The sequence below is a fragment of the Pseudochaenichthys georgianus genome, chromosome 17 (genome assembly GCF_902827115.2).
Source record: "Pseudochaenichthys georgianus chromosome 17, fPseGeo1.2, whole genome shotgun sequence".
NCBI classification, from domain to species: domain Eukaryota; kingdom Metazoa; phylum Chordata; class Actinopteri; order Perciformes; family Channichthyidae; genus Pseudochaenichthys; species Pseudochaenichthys georgianus.
In genome coordinates this window covers 7,423,079-7,438,443 of record NC_047519.1, presented here as the reverse complement: position 1 = coordinate 7,438,443, position 15,365 = coordinate 7,423,079, and the positions used below count along the sequence as shown (strand labels likewise).

At 40.7% G+C, this 15,365-nt stretch overlaps 1 protein-coding gene across 5 annotated transcripts; it reads right to left on the bottom strand.

The window, feature by feature from the left end:
- Positions 1 to 429: 429 nt before the first annotated feature.
- On the bottom strand, positions 430 to 14,823 carry septin2 (septin 2). Of its 5 annotated transcripts, none has more exons than XM_034103836.2 (14): positions 14,693 to 14,823; positions 13,894 to 14,030; positions 13,734 to 13,775; positions 12,927 to 13,041; positions 11,369 to 11,455; positions 9,876 to 9,999; positions 7,916 to 8,050; positions 7,703 to 7,820; positions 6,316 to 6,417; positions 6,025 to 6,170; positions 4,464 to 4,586; positions 3,527 to 3,587; positions 2,406 to 2,502; positions 430 to 1,323 (listed from the first exon to the last, which is right to left on the bottom strand). In XM_034103836.2, the coding sequence occupies exons 3-13, from the start codon at positions 13,755 to 13,757 to the stop codon at positions 2,416 to 2,418; spliced, it is 1,122 nt and encodes a 373-aa protein (XP_033959727.1). In that variant the 5' UTR covers positions 13,758 to 13,775; positions 13,894 to 14,030; positions 14,693 to 14,823; the 3' UTR covers positions 430 to 1,323; positions 2,406 to 2,415. The 5 variants fall into 5 exon arrangements, with proteins under 5 accessions (XP_033959727.1, XP_033959728.1, XP_033959726.1 ...); XM_034103837.2 differs by having other exon boundaries at positions 14,698 to 14,823; XM_034103835.2 differs by lacking the exon at positions 13,894 to 14,030.
- Between the last annotated feature and the right edge of the window lie 542 nt (positions 14,824 to 15,365).

Sequence of the window (15,365 nt, the reverse complement as noted above, 5' to 3'; positions counted from 1 at the left end):
ACGCACTAATATATATTACCAGTTTTATAATGGCAAGGACAGCTGCATCATTTTGTGAAAGAGAACAGACGTCAGTAATCTCTTCAATTATTGAATAACTTAAATCAAACGATATCAATTCAATAAACCAAATTATATTTAGCATTACTTTTGTTAAGACCGTAAACAATCTATGTTGACGTCTGATTCGTTTTTTCCCCTTTTTGCCATTTTAATTTCCTCCTTTCTCAAAAACAAAAGATTGTTCCAGATCATTTGCTGACACTAAAGTGTAACCACAGACACGCAGGAAAGGCAGTCTCACAGTGGCTTTGTCTCCCGAGGCACCTCACCTCGCCTCACTGAATAATGTCAGTGTGGGAACATGTTCAGCTTTAACTCAGTGTTATACTAGACCAGGTAGATAAATACAAACAAAAGAGCCTCAAATCACAGAAGAGATTAATAAAGTTTATTAAACTTATTACAATAGTTGGTGCTTTAAAAGTGGGTAAAAACAGCACAAAGAGGAATGTGGAGAAGAGCTCACATCTTGGCTGGTGAGGGAACGTTGGCCAGGGAACCAGAGCACTCGGCAGTAGGGACTGCTACCTCTCCCAGCACCAACGACACAACGCTGCCCGGCACATGACCTTGGAGAGGGAACGTGGAGGAATGACTTCTCGTTGATGGAGAGCCCCAAACAGAGGCGCCGCACCTCATTTGAAAGTCCTTCATTTGTCACTTGAACGCCATCATGTTTAAAACACACTGATCTGAGACCTGCACCGATGGAGACGTTGACCGGAAAGGAGGGACAGTTCACTGGGAAACCTGACCTTGGTCGACTTGTATGCTCATGATTGGGCTAATGTTTAACAATGAGCGAGGTGGACTCTGGAGTGGAAACTGAAGTGGTCATTTATAGACAGAATCATGTTTTATAACAACAAGGGCGTAACAATGGCGGGAAAGCTACCAGTCGTCCCGTAGTTCACTCTCCCAAATGAGTTGGCACGTGTTTTCAGAGATGTTCCAGAAAACAAGTAGCAGTACTTTGGTTTTCTAAATAGCAACAAAAAGTAACAGTTTGTATCAAAGATATATGCCACCTTTTCAGAAGGTGGGTCACATGACTTCACTTGAGTGACTGGCAAATAAAGAGAGAAATAGAACCGTGTGGAAATATATAAACATAACACTGTTTGAATATACTTTACTGTATGTATAAAAAAAATGACTCCAGATCCCGTAAAGGATTGGAATAAAAAATAGTGGCAATAACCAGGATGCCTTTACACGTTCTCAGCGATCATCCGTCCTCAGTCAGCAGCGGCCGAATACCTGCAGGGGAACGAACACGTTGGCATCAACACCAGCTCACAAGCTAGGTATTCAAGTTAAAGAGGACATTCTGCTCATGTTCAAGATCCTATCAGTATGTAGTTCCTCTACTCCGACACGTCTCCGTGCTTTAATGTTCAAAAGCTCTTTCTTTCTCTCATACTCTGTGCTGCAGAGATGTCCCGCCCCCTAGCCTATCACGTGCAATGTGTTGGAGCGCTATCCAATAGAAGCGTGACATAGTGATGTCATTAGAATAGAATATATCTTTATTGTCATCACACATCAGTGCAACGAACTTCAGTTGGCATCTCTCAATGCAATACATAACGTAAATAAGAACACATCCATAAAAACAGTGATAAAGCAGAGATAGTAATCAGGGTCATCATATGCACTTTACCACAATGTTAAAATATATAAAGCTACAATGTTTAAATATAAATAGTTACTAAAAAATATCAGTTGATACTTAATAAATATACAAATAAATAACATGGTATTTTAAGCTGCAGTCTTTGATGGGAAGTAGTGTGTCTGTGTATGTGTGCATGCTATAGTGCACTTTGTGGGTGGACAGGGATGGGAGTGATGAGGCCACAGCTCTGGGGAAGAAGCTGCTCTTCAGTCTGTCGGTGCGTGCTGTCATTGGCCTGAACCGTCTGCCGGGTGGCAGCGGACAGTGAGTGTGTGAGGTCTCTGGTGATACTGCTGGCTTTCTTCTGCAGTCGACTTTTGTAGATGTTATCAAGGTATTATGAAGTCAAACTGGGCCAGACCAATACACTGCTCAATATCAATGTATTTCTTTATATATAAGCTTTGGAGAAGCTGCTACTGGTTACAGAATATGAAATAAAGCTATACACAAATAAAAAAAAGCCAACATTCTATCACCATTTAAAACTGCATTCACAAGAACAATTGAGCCATTTGAATTGAACAAAGTTAACATGTTTTACAGTATTTGAGGTCTTTAAATAAGGAGGCATGTAGTAAGGTCTTTGGGACCATTTACAACAAGTTGCTTCAAAGACATTACAGAAAGGGAAACGCCACAACGGGCAGGGGTGTTGTCCTACCGTTAGCTCTTCACACATGTTGGCCGTCCCCCTCTCCGTCGCCCTGCTTCTGCATCTGCAGCTGCATCTTGGCGATCATCTCCTGCATCCGTCTCAGCTGCAACACAGAGCAACACGTTGGACAGCTGCACATCGACTCAGCTGAGATTCAGAGGTGTCTTACTGATGCCAGTCAGAAATCATTGACTGGTAACAACTCCCACTATGAATAGTTCAACAGAACCCAACTGTGAATCATTCGCCAGCTTAACACAACAGGAACAATTACTCGACACGTTTCATTGTTCCTCGGTTTCAAAGTGTAATTCATCCATAAAAAGAATGACAAAATAGAAACTCATGTCTGTAACCTATGTGTACCTGCAGGGGGTTAGCTTAGCTTAGCATATGGACTGGAACAGCTAGCCTGGCTATGTCCAAGTGTTCTTTTAAATCCAGCTCAGGTGAAGCTTACAGAAATAGTTCTCTTGAGTTGGAGGCGGATTATTTGTTCAGTCACGCATCTGTCTGTCAGCAGCTGATCTGACATACTACTAGAACCATCAGACTCATATTGTGTGCTAAAGGACAACTCTTGGTATTTATTATTGTAAAGTGTATTTTACCATTTGTATTTACTGTTGACTCATCATAGAACTCGCTTCACTTTGGAAACTTGTTTCTGCTGAAGAAGGGCTTTGAGAGTTCAGTGCACTGCAGACAGATGAGGTTTCATTTGTTCTATGCAGCTCTTTTAACCCGTGGTTTGTTCTCCACAAACATTACAGCAGCAGCAGTCCTGGAGGATGTTTGCATCCTACCGAGTGCACTCTGCTAGTTCACCTGCTAAGTCTTTATGCTACAACTCTTTGCCTCATATTAAAACAGAGATGAGTGGCTTTGTTCTTCTCATCTAATTCTTGACCAAAAAACTAAAAACTATTTTTTTTTTTTAAATGTATTTATTATAACGTTTATTGTATAACTTTCTCTTTTAGGGGGGTGTATAGTTTTGTGTAATGTCTTTTGCTGGATAAAAACAAAATGTAAAAAAAAGTGTATATCCAAAAATGTGAAAAAGAATACATCAAATAATGTACTTTTCAGAAGCCTAAAGTAGCGTCATGTCCGAAGTGTCTCACCTCAGCCTCCTTCTCCTGCAGGATCATGTCCTTGTCCGTTTCCTCCGGCTCCGGGCCCTTTCTGCATCAACACGGCTTTCGTTAGTTTGGATGTTTCCGTGATGCTACACACTGATAACACAACCTCTTATATCTCTGCACAATGTATAACAACCAAGCAAAGAATCATTAAGTTTAGTGAAGCATCAGTGGAGTGAGTCGGTGGTTTCCCGAAAGTGCACGTTGAACTGTTTTAAGTAGCATTAGGCAAAGTTGACAAGAAGCCACATTGAGAAGGTGAAGAGGGGATCAGTGGGTTAGGTGTTCTTGCAAAGTGAAGAGTGGGCGGCTACAACAAATAACTACAAAGAGATGAAAGAAAGGAGACTCAAGAGAGTGTGAGGAGTCGGGGGGGACAGCGTTTCCTCCCCCAGATGAAAACAAAAATATAACGATACCTCCAGCAGACAGCCATCTTTGGACAGATGGTGAGGCAACGTGAAGAATGCCTTGTCCTGGCCAGGCTTTAGAAGAAAGGCTAACAGACTTTGGGTCTACATCGGGGGGTTAAATGATATGTTGATGACCTCTACTCGACTACACATGCTATTTAGCTATGAGCTAACCCTCTAAAACCGGCTATGCACACAGCACTAAAACCCCTGCTGCGCTACCAAGGCCTAATGATGTCATGAACATGCAAAACGATGAGTTACAGCTACAGAATGATACTACGTAGTTTAATATTGAACTGTAGAGAGACAAAAGAAGGATAACGCCAATCCATGGAGCACAAGTGTTTCTAACTTCCTTGTACACCACCCTGGATGTTTTATTACTGTAACATCTGTGTTGTTTGTTTAAAACACTACTGTAATAGTTATATACGTCTCCTGTAAGGTCTTGCTGTCTGAGGTGGGGGAGGTGCAGTGAAGCAAGCGGACAGACAGGTACGTACGCAGGAGACAGAGGCAGAATGTAACCATGGGAGGACAACCTGCCACCCCGTTTGAGGCGGTCCGAGCGGAAGTTCTCGTAGTGGAGGTCCTGGGTCACTTCCTGTAGGTCCTGCATGTGGGTTCTGTGGGAGAGAAAAGGTCACCAACCAATAGTTACTTGGGGATGGTGAGCAGGATTTGTGCGCAATCTGGCTTTGCTGTTGAGGATTGCAACGGCTAATAACCCCTCGCCCAGGCTTCCCTTTGTAAGACTGGGGTATTCGCTTGTCCCGTCTGAGCTACTTTTAAAGAAATGGTGGTGCCACATAGCAGACAACGTGGAAAAGGACCCGCTCCCGAGGTAGATATGAAGGGTTCATTGTAAGATACGAAAATCTAAAGTTTCGGGCGATTGTTGTATTGGGAACAATAATACTTTTCTCCTCTGCTCCGACGTTATATGGACAACGCTTTGAAGCTTAATGAAGGAGACACCGTGTGTGCGTGTTCAAAAGGACCGACTCCTAGGCTCATTCCTTAGGACAGGGGTTCCCAACCTTTTTTTCCCAAGAGCCCCCCCAAATGACTCCTGTTGGAAGTTGCACCCCCCCACACACACACGCACACACAAGGAGAGGGGTGGGGCACGCAGCAGCGGTAATTAAAGTTTAAAAGTCTCAAAAAGCTACAACTACTGTCACAAACTGGATGAATGTGGAGTGTGTCGTTAAAGGAGGATGAAAGCGTAATCAAGGAGCACTGTTGGAGCGACTTTGATGGTTATTGGACTCAGGATTAATTCATTTGGATTCCCGCTGTGTGAAGAAATTAAAGGACGGCGCAAGTGGAAACAATTCGCAAAGGGATTAAACTGTTTAAAACACGCTCAAAGTAAACCGTATTTTGCCGATGTGTTTATGTGGATTCAAAAGTCGTAAATAATCTACAAAATAGAGGAGACCGATCTGATCGGAGCAACTGTGACAAACAATCCAACTGAATCCGGCATGGACAATGACTATGTTTTAAAAATGCACTTATCTTATCCAGGAAAGCCTGGTTTGGACCCTTTACGCGCAGAAGAAACATTTCTATTAAAGAAAGAATTATACATTTCTGTCTTGTTATGCCTATAATAGCTACTAACTTGATTTTTATTTAAATGAATTAATCAATAATTTTTTATTGTAATGTAGAGACAAGGCTTTTAGTGACAATCATGTATTACGTTACAATTATATGTAAAAAATAAAACAAATAAAAGGTCTAAATATGATATTTGGCCTCAAATCATCTGAGGCCTGGCGCCCCCCCCTGCGATCTTTGGCGCCCCCCCTGCGATCTGTGGCGCCCCCCCCTCCCCCCGGGTTGGGAACCAATGCCTTAGGACGCAGATGGCCTAGCAAAAGGGAAGGCTGCAGATAAGTTACCAAAATGGATGATTCATTTTTGTGTCAACCTGCCAAACTAACCGCTTCTCCAAGATAGCAACACTTGCAACATCTGTAGCACAACATACACAGTTAGGAACTCTCATTTTCATTCTTTCTTATTACTCAAATGTACAAATCTGCAACTCACATCAACATGATCCGCAGCTTGAGGAAGTCGTTGTGCTCTGGGTTCTCCACCTCCACCACCCCCCAGGGGTACAGGCGGCCCCTTACCTTCTTCCCTTTGGCCTCAATCTGCTGGTTGGATCCCACAACGGCAAAAGGGATGCTGGCCTGGAAAAGAGGAGTAGTTGATGACATTTAAAACACAGAGCAAATGGAGCACTTGAATGGACCTCTCCTAACTTAACATTTCATCGGCATGATAACGAAACAATAAATAAGGGCTGATAAGTTGAGCAGGAAGTGGAGAGTTTACCTTCAGGATCCTGGTCTGCTCTTTGAAATCTTCATCCTCATCAGACTCGGCATCAGGAAGGTGGTAGATCTTGATGCCGTGCTCATCGATCTCATCCAGAACCTTACCAAGGAGACAGTAGAAAACACATTATAATCACCCTATATTACTTTGTATACCGTTTACTGTCAATTAAAACTAATAGTGTCCTGTGAATGTCAGTAAACAGTGTTAACGGTACATGTGGTTCATTGAAGCAATTTAATTCCTCAGTGCCTGCTATATTGACAGAGAAAATGTTCTGCTGTTGCACTTTCTGCATCCAGCGACATGTGATGTGCCAGTGAGAAAGTACAATGCACTTCAGTTTGTGGTCTCCGCCTCTGGGTCGCCAGGGGACGCGCTAGATTCCACTTACAAACTGAATTTCCTAAACCGGTTCGAGGTTTGAAGCAAAAAAGATCTAAAAACAAAAGTCTGTTTTCCTTGCTTGTGCATTACACACAGGTGCAGAGGGTCTTAGACTCACCGGGTCGAACTGGACCTTTACCCAGGTGCTCTCTCTTCACAGAAAATATAATCCTGTGAATATAAAACTTGGTGCAATATACCCGTGTGCAATTTACGCTTTATTTTTCTTTCAATTTATCTAAAATCTGTAAACAATACGAGCTACTTCTATCATTTTATAAGGTCACTTATAACTAAATATATGTAGTGCTTCTTGTTTTTGTACCATGGTGTACTCAACTGTTCTGTTTTTACTTATTGTGTTTTTATTATTAATAACCTACTTTTTAATTTAAAATGCAGGTCTATTCTTTTTATACTTGTGCTGTTGTAAAACCTTAAATGTCCTTGTTGCAGGACAAATAAAGGAATTCCGATTGAGAAACAGAATCATTCCGCTGCAATAGGTGTCAACTGTGGGCAGTTTGTTTGCGTGCATAAGATTGAATCACTCGGACAGAGGATTGCTGGGGAGCTTTTCCGGTGTCCACAAGATCAACTTGGAATGACAACCAAGACTAGCTCAAGAGGGCGGATGACTGTCAAGAGTCATCCTGTCACCTGCCGCCATTGGAAGCTATTGGGTTGCAGCCTGTTAGGGAACTGCTAATTGAGCTCCATGAGAAAGAGAGCTCAGGGCTGATGGAGAGAATCGACTACATTAACCATCAACACTAATTGGACATCCACAAAAACATTGCCTGGCATTATTACATTTTAGAAACATTTCTTTGACTCAAAATCACTTTTGACACTTCCTGGCGTTTTAGTTGAGTACTTTAGGTACAAAAAGTATTTTCATACAGTGGACGGTAACAGTGGTGACCATGAGCACATGATGGCGGCTGGTTATTTCAGGAACTGGAAGTTGAACAATAGGTGACTGTGCTGTCCTCACCCGGCGCTTGAGCCTCTCCCTCTCTCTGAGGGTGAGCGTGTCCGCCTTGGCGATGACAGGAACCACGTTGACCTTATTGTGAATGGCCTTCATAAACTGGACATCCAGGGGCTTCAGGCTGTGGGCAGGAAACGGAGACCAGAAATAAGTATTTGTCGAATGTTTACTAACTGAAAGCCCTGTCGGTGTGTGAGCATGCAGGGCAGGACTCACCCGTGGCCCAGCGGGGAGATGAAGTAGAAGCAGCAGTGAACTCTATTGTCAACAATGTGTCTCCGATTTAGACCGCTCTCGTCATGGAGGTAGCGCTCAAACTGGTCATCAATGTAGCTGATGATGGTGCTGAAACTGGGTAAGAGAAATAAATACAATTTCATTACAAAAGACAAACTATTAGACACATTTCTGAAAACATTTAATGCAAAAGAAAAAAGTAAACCCTTTATAAATGCATATACATCAGATATTTAAAAAATAATTATCTCCTGACTTTATCAGAAAGAAGTAACGGACAGTCAATACGGATTTAGATCAAACGGACCAACATCCCTGGCAATAGAGTATCCAATGTACTGAGGCTAGTTGTTTGCTGATGATACAAATATATTCTGTTCTGGGGAGAATTTAGAACAGCTAGTGGAGAACATAGAAAATGAAATGCAAAAATTAAAAACATGGTTTGACAAAAATAAACTATCATTAAACTTGAGTAAAACAAAATTAATGCTGTTCGGTAAACATAGAACAAAAACACAAATGCAAATAGATGGGGTGGAAATTGAAAGAGTCCATGAAATGTAATTTCTTGGGGTAATAATAGATGGCACAATAAGTTGGAAATTACACATGGAACATACAATCAAAGCTGTCAAGAAGCATTTCCATACTAAACAAAGTAAAACAAGTTCTAGATCAGAAATCACTTCGCATCCTCTACTGTTCACTAGTCTTACCATATCTGACTGACTGAGCTGAAATCTGGGGCAATAACTACAAAGGTTCTATACATGCAGTATCTCTTCTACAAAAAGAAGCCCTACGAATCATTCACAACCAAATACCTTGATCACACTAACAGACCTGGTAGAATTCCAAACGGCACAAATCATGTTTAAGGCTAATCATAACGTTTTACTAGGAAACATCCAAAAAGTATTCACTCAACAAGTGGGGGGACATAGTTCAAGGAGACATCCAGAAGAACTGTTTGTATCTCAGCCTGTGGAGTGAGATATGGAACCGTGTGCATGTGGAGCGAAAGCCATGTCCAGACATTAACCAGGTCAAGAGGGAAGACAGAGAAATCATTTTCTCCAGGTGCAGGGATGGGGAAGGTGTTTGACTATGTGTGTATATGTGTATATGTGTGAGTATGTAGATGTGTATATGTATGTGTGCATATATGTATATCAGTGTGTGTATATATATATATATATATATGTATGTGTGCATATATGTATATCAGTGTGTGTATATGTATATATATATATATATCAATCAACAGGTAAAGCAGGTTATTAATAATAATAATAATAATAATAATAATGCATACAAATTATAATTATTGCAGATTATAGATTATAAATAAATCATTTAGGGACAAGGGGGTGAGATTAAATAAGTTATACTTCTTATCACTAGATGTGGGACTGTTTATGTTGCTAATGCTGTTGTTGTAAATGTAATTTTTTTGTTTTGATTTCTCTTACATGACTATGCACTGCAACATTTGTTTTGTTTTGTAATTATTTATTTTACATATTCGAAATAAATGTATCAATCAAGTTTATAAAGACAAGGAGTCCATTTTTAACACACATACATACTTCATTAGATTTAACAACCATACATTTAGGTTTTATTTCCCCAGAAGAAAAAGGTATTAATATTTATGTTCGGTGTGATGTACAAGAAAAAACAGAAAAAGGCTCTGACCGAGTAATGGAGGATGCATGTTGGGTCTATGAAAAGTCTACATGAATACGTTCTCTTTAGGACTTGAAATATCTGAACAAACGTTTATTTTTCACTGCCTCAGTTTAGTGGCTCATCACTAATAAAGATAACAATTTTGACACTGGGTAATTTAAAATGTAAAACCCTTTGTCTCATCATCATCATCATCATCATCATCATCATCATCATCATCAGCAGCCCTAAAAACAAAACCTACCAGTCTTGGCTGTTGATGGCGTCTCCGTATCCCGGAGTGTCGACCACGGTGAGGCGGAGCTTCACTCCTCGCTCCTCAATTTCTACCGTCGACGCCTCGATCTGAACCGTCCTCTCTATCTTCTCTGTTAGAGCAACAGAAAGGCAGAGAACTCATGACACCATGTAAAGTCAGTCAGTCCACGCTAACATGCTTTCAGTACAAAGCACGGTAAGACACCACAGGCAACACATGTGGTTTGTTAAGCAGGTGACCATTTGAAGAGTTTCAGCTATTTTGCATCCAAATATACATTTCAGATGTTATAGTATATATTATAATAAAAAGTGTTCACATTGTTTATATTACTTATTTTTCTAAATTCTTATACATTTGAGATTTCTCTTAGATTCACCAAAATGTAGCATTAGGTCATCACATTTGCACATTTCAACTTAGGAACTTAGAACAGTTGTCTAACTAAGTTATCAAATGGGTACGTTTTATGGTAATATGCTCGCCCCCGAATTTGAAACCTTTTCAGCTCTACCCTTTTAACAAGCTTCAGTAAGAGTAGGGATGGGTATCGTTAAGGTTTTAACGGTACTACTACTTTTATCGATACCGCTTATCGATCCGGTCTTTTAACGGTACTCTTATCGGTTATATTGGAGAAAAAAATAAACTAACTAAACAAATTGCTTTTTATTTAAATTAAATACATAATATTTCACATCAAAAGAAACAACAGTGTTTTAACAAATCGTATTAAATAATCTGATGACAGAATTGTAAACAGAATAGCTGAAACTTTAACAAACTAAATAACTCTGTTACCTCTAATCATTAACCCATGTTTGTATAATGTAGTTAACTCCGTGTGTTGCTGCTAGCATGCAGAACACCTGACGTGGAAACGTTCCTCGTGGATGGAGCTACAGAGCTGCTAGAAAGACAGTGGAACCCGGTGCATTCCTCCGTCTGGATCTGGAGCACTTTTGCTAAATGTTTAGACACATTGCTCGTGTTACCGCCCTGACATGCTAAACTCTTATTGCACTTTTGGTAACGAGCATTGTCCACATGGAGACGGGTATAGTTTAACCACCTCGGAGCGCGTTCTCTCCGCCATCTCCTCCGTGTGTGTGTTGCTGCGTGTTGCAGCTGCGTGTGTGTAAACTGCCCCGCCCCCTCCGAAGCAGGCGGGGGGGAGAGATCTCTCGACTGGATTGGAAAGATCGGAAATACTAAAAATAATTATAAACGCATTTTGCTGTCTTTTTGCGTATTAGAAATGGAGTTGGCGACACTAAAACTGCAATATAATGTTTGAGTAGCAATAATACATACGACATGTTTTACATGTCTCCAGTACCAATAAAAAGACCGATAACGTCGGAGCTTAACGGTACCACGGTCTTTAATAAGTCATCCCCGGGGCTCGTTTAGTACCGGGGCTCGGTACCCATCCCTAAGTAAGAGTGAGTGTGTGTGTGTGAGTGTGTGTGTTTTACCTGCAGCTCCAGGGATGATTCTCTCGGGGTAAAGGTCAGTGAGGAACAGGCTGTTGATCAGGGTGGATTTTCCAAGTCCAGATTCACCTTTTGACAAAGGAAAATGAAACAATCACCATGCAGCAAAGCACATCAATAAAACACAACTGCTGAAAATGGAAAAAGGTTAACATCAAGGCTGTCGCAAAATGTCCTCTATCAGAGTTGGGTTTGAATGAATAGAACAAAGATCACCCTCACTTCTGCAGGAAACAAAAACATCTGTCTGTGACACACGGTGCGACCAGCTCCATCCGGAGATACATTATGATGCTATCTGACACCGAAGTATACATCTTTGCCAGTTATTTCAATAATAGCTGATGGCCTGATTCCAAGAAAAGGATTGAGCCTTAAACCAGACTAAAAATATCTTGATCCCCTGAGCTGTGTTTTAGGTTTCTGCCTAAATCTGACTGGAAAATCCATGAGACTTCAACAGCAGTTTAGTTCAAACAGCAGGGAACAACACTGAACAAACGGTCAGACACTATGAACATGTGTCTGAACAACATTGAACAAAGTATGACGGTCAGACACTAGTATGAACATGTGTCCAATGGTCACAGAGTTGCTGAAACTTTAACATCCTAACGCTAGTGCGATTTGGCCCAGGAATGCAGCTACTGCGGTTCCCACCAGAGCAGAGACAAAAGGTTCACACAAGTCTCTGCTACGTCCTTAACTGGGGATTTGCCAGAATAACCTGAGTGTATATGAACATTTACATTATATACAGTTTCATTGACATGTGGTAAAGGGTCTTTATGGGGAAAAGCTCAAGTAACGTGAAATGATAAGGTTTCAAAGTATATTGTTTTATCTGTAGTGAAGAACTGCAGCTATCTAAGAAACAGGAAATGACAGATGTATGGAAGAAGCCGAGTCGCACAGAAGGTTAAGCACATAATGAGTATTCTTGCAGCAGAGGGAACAGCAGGCCCTGTCCACTGTGTCAATGAATCCCTCGAGGCCCACTGGCTACATTCCTCTCTGGTTTATTTTAAAGAAAAGGATGAGCAGCATTCAGGGGAGCTTCTACCCTCCCCCTTACCAACAAGCAGAGAGGTTCACACAGTCCCAGTGTTCACATCAAGAGCTTACACTAACGCCAGCTGAGCAGATACACATCTGGCTCATCTGCATATTCTACAGACTTCATTCACACAGAAATAAACCTATGCTTTACTGAAAACTAAATCATTGTTCTGCTATCAGCTTATAAACTCTAACTATAGAGGTGAAGGACTTTTGAACTGAAGTGTAGAAAGGACAGCATACTACAGCTGTATAGTGTGGGCTAGTGGCAACGTCCCCATCACACATGTGTCACAGAAACCAATTCACATGAGCCTTAAAGCCTGAACACATTCCTCAAATATGCATGTTGACTCTAGCGGGCTAGCATAAACCTTGTTATCACCGAGTACACGATCATATTTCAGACCACATACATTCAGTACTGCATGATGACGAGAAGAAAAGGACAGAACGAGAAAAGGCTCGATGATTCACTCACCTACCACCATCAACGTAAACTCAAATCCTTTTTTGACTGACTTGCGATGAACCTGATTTGGCAGGTTGGCAAATCCAACGTACCCTGGGGTCTCAGGGTTGTTGAACTGGCCCTGCTGTAAATCAAAAGCAAAATAAAGTCATCAAATACAAAACATGTTTTTACTTCTGGACACACTTTTATGTCTAAAATCAAAACAAGGTTAAACATGGTTTGGCTATAGATATTTCCAAAACATTATAGCCAGTTATTAGTGCTAGTAGACACCAGTGAGGAAACAGCTGCTCACAAACAGCCAGAATATTTAGGGGGGCTAATAGCTAGTCCTCTGCAGTCTATTTCCACCCATTATTCCACAGTTTACAGCCCTGTCCTACACAGAGCTATTCAGACCAATGAGAGGCAGGTCAATAGACCATCCAACATGAAAAGGTACATGTTTCTACTTATTTTAGCCTCACAGTCTTGTAGGATTTATGAAGTATCTTTTCCTCGTCCTTTCATCAAAGGTCTTGACTGATGACGAGCCTGATAAGAGGTGTATTTTGAAACTGCCTTGGGGCCTTTCCACCCACATAAAGCGCCAATGAGTCATGCGGATGGGGAGCAGCAAACTAAGCATATGTCTAAGTGACCCAAAATGCAACGGTGTATGAACTAAAGCTCTGGATAATTTAAAAGACAGAAGACTTTATCTACATATTCAGAAAACAATACCACGTAAGATGAACTATGTGATTAGTCTAAAAGAAGTAGGAATCTGGTATTACTGCATACTGTTTTGGTCAAGATGGTTGAGAGACTCACCTTCAGTTTGTCGGCCTGAGACATGTTTTCTCCTTGTTAGACCTGAAGGGAAAATACAGAATGCATCACATAATGTTTAACAGACTCTAATTTTCTACAAATCGGTCCTCTAAAAAGGATCTTTTCTGAAATGGAGGCATTCATATAGGCGCATACTTACAAGCCTGACTGTGTGAGAGACAGGAAGTCTGGTTTGTTCTCAGTAACGTGTGTTCGAGTGTTGTCTCTCACCACAAAAAAAATACTCTTCCTGCTTAGATAGCTGCATTACATCTGCTCCCACTACGAAGCTATGATCTGAGGATTACAGATTAAGCCATATTGATGCTATTAACCTCAACTCGTGTTTACTACCTGGGTGTTAGTTGCTGTATGTAGTTAAATCGGTGTGTTATATTCAAACACTCTAAATGAAGTCAAACAGTGAGAAACACACCCACAGCACTCGGACTGAAACTACTGCTATGTATGCAAGTGTACAAGCCTATGGTGCAAGGTAGTTTGAGCTAATTTAAAAACAGCTTTGAAAATTAGCGTTACAAGCTGCTAGCTAATTTTCTTAAAGTCACGTAAAACGTTAGCTGACGTAAACGTTACCGTTATTAGAATGGGGATATGTTTATTTAGCGAGCGTTATCATAACGGGAAACAACCGGGTGAATGTGCTGTTGCCGAATTCTTCTTTGAAACACCGTATTTCATTGTTAATTTGTATTCTTTAAACCCAAACCACAGCCATTTACCATGCTAACAGGGCTTGTTAGCTGTTTAGCAAAGTGGTACAAGACAAGCTGTAGCGTTAAGTACTAACTAACGTTAGCAGAGCAGCTAGCTTCTCCTGCAGGATGTGAAAAGCTAATGTTAGCGTCGTCGGTTTAACTGCGATACCGCCATTAACACAGCCCTGAGACAACTTAGTGATACATAAGTCATGAGTTGGAGGAATAAGCAAGTGTTACCTTACAGTGTGTCCGCAGAGAGTTTAGTACAGATAGGGGAACAGAGAGGCTAGCCGACGGTGAACAGCAGACTTGGCGGACACCTCGAATTCTTCAGATTCCGGTGCTGCAGCTTCCTTTAGCACATAGACCACAATGCACTGGGCGCGAGCAGCAGGGCCAACACTACACATAAATATATGGAAATGTACTATTAATTGTATCAAAAAATAGCGTAAACTTACAAATATGATATTCAAACATTCACACAACAGCATCTATATTTGTTTCATGTTGCCAAACTTCTTAAAACTATTCATGGGTGGTTAAGCAGAAAACAAATACTTTAAGTATCTTATTAAAGTACAATAAAGTGACTAAAGGATTAATGTTTTACTAATGTAGGTCTTTTTTGTATTCATAATGTAAAATATCAAAGACCCCATCGAATGACGTGCTCTAAAATGAAACTCAACTCTGTGTTAAGTCGCTACTACTGAACACTTACTTCAGTTTTGTATATTTTTATTGTACAGATATCCCAAATTGGAATCGATAAATCGCTTTTTAGTTTTACTTAAATAATGATCCATATATCTTCTAGTTATTTATGTTTCTTTTCTCTAACATTTTTGTAATGTTCGTGTACATTTTTTATTTCTTACGCAGTATTCAGTCGAGAGCAGGGGTGTAG

Coding starts and splice junctions, on each gene's coding strand:
- septin2 (XM_034103836.2), bottom strand. CDS start 13,757: ATGTCTCAGGCCGACAAACTGAAG. Junction 6,418..7,702: donor GGGAGAGGCTCAAGCGCCGG/GTGAGGACAGCA, acceptor CTCCTTGGTAAG/GTTCTGGATGAGATCGATGA. Junction 2,503..3,526: donor TGCAGGAGAAGGAGGCTGAG/GTGAGACACTTC, acceptor TCTGTGTTGCAG/CTGAGACGGATGCAGGAGAT.